The 1,933-nt window shown below is 48.4% G+C and overlaps 1 protein-coding gene across 1 annotated transcript; it reads right to left on the bottom strand.

Annotated features, from left to right (window-relative positions):
• On the bottom strand, nt 1-1,573 carry LOC119595334 (mitochondrial amidoxime-reducing component 1-like; the record flags this gene model as incomplete). The annotated part of the gene is given in 4 exon segments (XM_037944488.1): nt 1-181; nt 593-769; nt 1,096-1,218; nt 1,370-1,573. Coding segments are annotated over 4 exon segments (675 nt in total), but the record flags the coding sequence as incomplete, so codon positions are not given.
• Nucleotides 1,574-1,933: the final 360 nt, after the last annotated feature.

The raw sequence follows: 1,933 nt of genomic DNA, 5'->3' as shown, positions 1-1,933 counted from the left end.
CCTGTCCGACGGCTTGAACTGCGGGAACTCAAAGTAGTCCGGCTTCCTGGCGGGCCGGTCCCTGACCAGCCCGCCCTGGTACAGGAGTCGAACGCGCGTCTCGCCCTTATAGAGAAGTTGCGAGAGCCAGTTCGCCACCGCGTCGCCGCAGTCCACACCGCGCGTCCGTTGGTTCCAGATCCTGCGGGGGGAAGGAATCGGGAATTTGTTGTGTTTGGATGTGGTGGGGGGGGGATTCCAGATTCTTTGAGGAAGCTGCTTTACAAATACTTTGCTAATATGTCCTTTCTCTTTTGTGTTATACATCTAAGTATTATTGTTATCAGATCTAGTACTGGGTAATGCTTTCTGTTAGTGCTTTCACCAACCAATGTAAAGTGGACAACGATGGAAATAATTTATTTATTTGCAATATTATTTTTCTCTCTAACTTCTTTTCTTTCTCAGTAAACGGCTAACCTAACTAAAACAAAACTAGCCGGTGGGACGAACTGAATGTTCGATTAGCTGGCTGACTGAGCGATTGAATGGATGACTAGTTGACTGACTGAATAACTAACTATCTAGTTAACTGCAAGATAAACAGACTGACCTGACTTGGTTGACCTTCACGTCCCCCATGACCTCCTGGAGATCGAAAGTGACCTCTCCCTCGCCGTCGGCGCTAAGGGTCACTCTCTGACCCTCGATCTTGATGACCACAGTGGCGAGGCGGCCCACCTGGCGGCACGTGATGAAGGTACCCTCTGACGTCATCACCATGAATGACCTGGTGGGGGTTGGATGGGGGCGGGGAATGGGGGAGGGTGGAGGAGGAAAAGAGAGAGAGAGGGAGAAGGAGGTTGGGAGAGAGGTTTGGGTCGGGGTGGGGGGAGGGGAGGTGGAGGGTAACAGGAGGGGGGTGATGGAGGTAAATAGTGGGGGAGCAGGGAGGGAGTTGAGAACCAGATGCGAGAAAACATTTTTTAGAGTATGATGACAACGAGAGAGTGGGAAAAACAGATATTGAACATGAAACGGAACAAAAAATAATAAACGCAATAACAGTAAACCGGAAATCCGTCCCCAAAGACCCGTGCGCATCGGCCGCCTCACCTGTCCCTCGCGGGGCCGCTGGCGAGCCCGAACTCCGTGGCGCGGCCTTCCTCCACGGCGACTCCACGCCCCGACTTCAGGGGGTACACCGTCAGCTCGGAGACCACGCCCACTTCCTCCCACCTGAGGTTTGGGGCGGGGTAATGGTGGGGTGGATAGAAAGAGCAAGATAAAGTATGCACACGATTTTCACGAACACATTAACAAAAGTAAATAAATAACTGGACACATATCCAAACATTAGCATTTCTTCAACGCTCGCTCCCTTACTCACGTGTTGGGCGGTCCCTTAGGGGTGTAGCGCCTCCACGCCCACAGGCCGGCCAAGGCGCCCACGCCTACGCCGATGCCCACGCCCACGGCGGTACTGGTGGGAACCCTGAGGGAAACGAGTGGATATATTGTACTCCTCTGTGTTTTACCGATATTTCTCGAAATCCCCCCTGAAAATTTCTTGATATGTATCATGCTCTCCCCAGCTATTGAGACCGATATCGTAGCTGTGCTTCGTTCGCGAAGGAATGTGTGCTCGAAACACAATGAAAAATATTTCGTTCATCGGAAAATTGGTGTTGGGTGCCTCCTTTTGTGTGTGTATACATTCATATGCATACACACACACACACACACACCACACAACACACACTCCCCATATATATATATATATATATATATATATATATATATATATATATATATATCTATCTATGTTGATTGTGTGGTGTGTGTGTATGGTTTTGTGTGTATGGTGTGTGTGTGGTGTGTGTGTTGTATATATATATATATATATATATATCATACTATATCATATATATATATATATATATATATATATTGT

The sequence above is a fragment of the Penaeus monodon genome, chromosome 35, assembly GCF_015228065.2.
Source record: "Penaeus monodon isolate SGIC_2016 chromosome 35, NSTDA_Pmon_1, whole genome shotgun sequence".
NCBI classification, from domain to species: Eukaryota; Metazoa; Arthropoda; class Malacostraca; order Decapoda; family Penaeidae; genus Penaeus; species Penaeus monodon.
This window is presented reverse-complemented; position numbering and strand designations above follow the sequence as displayed.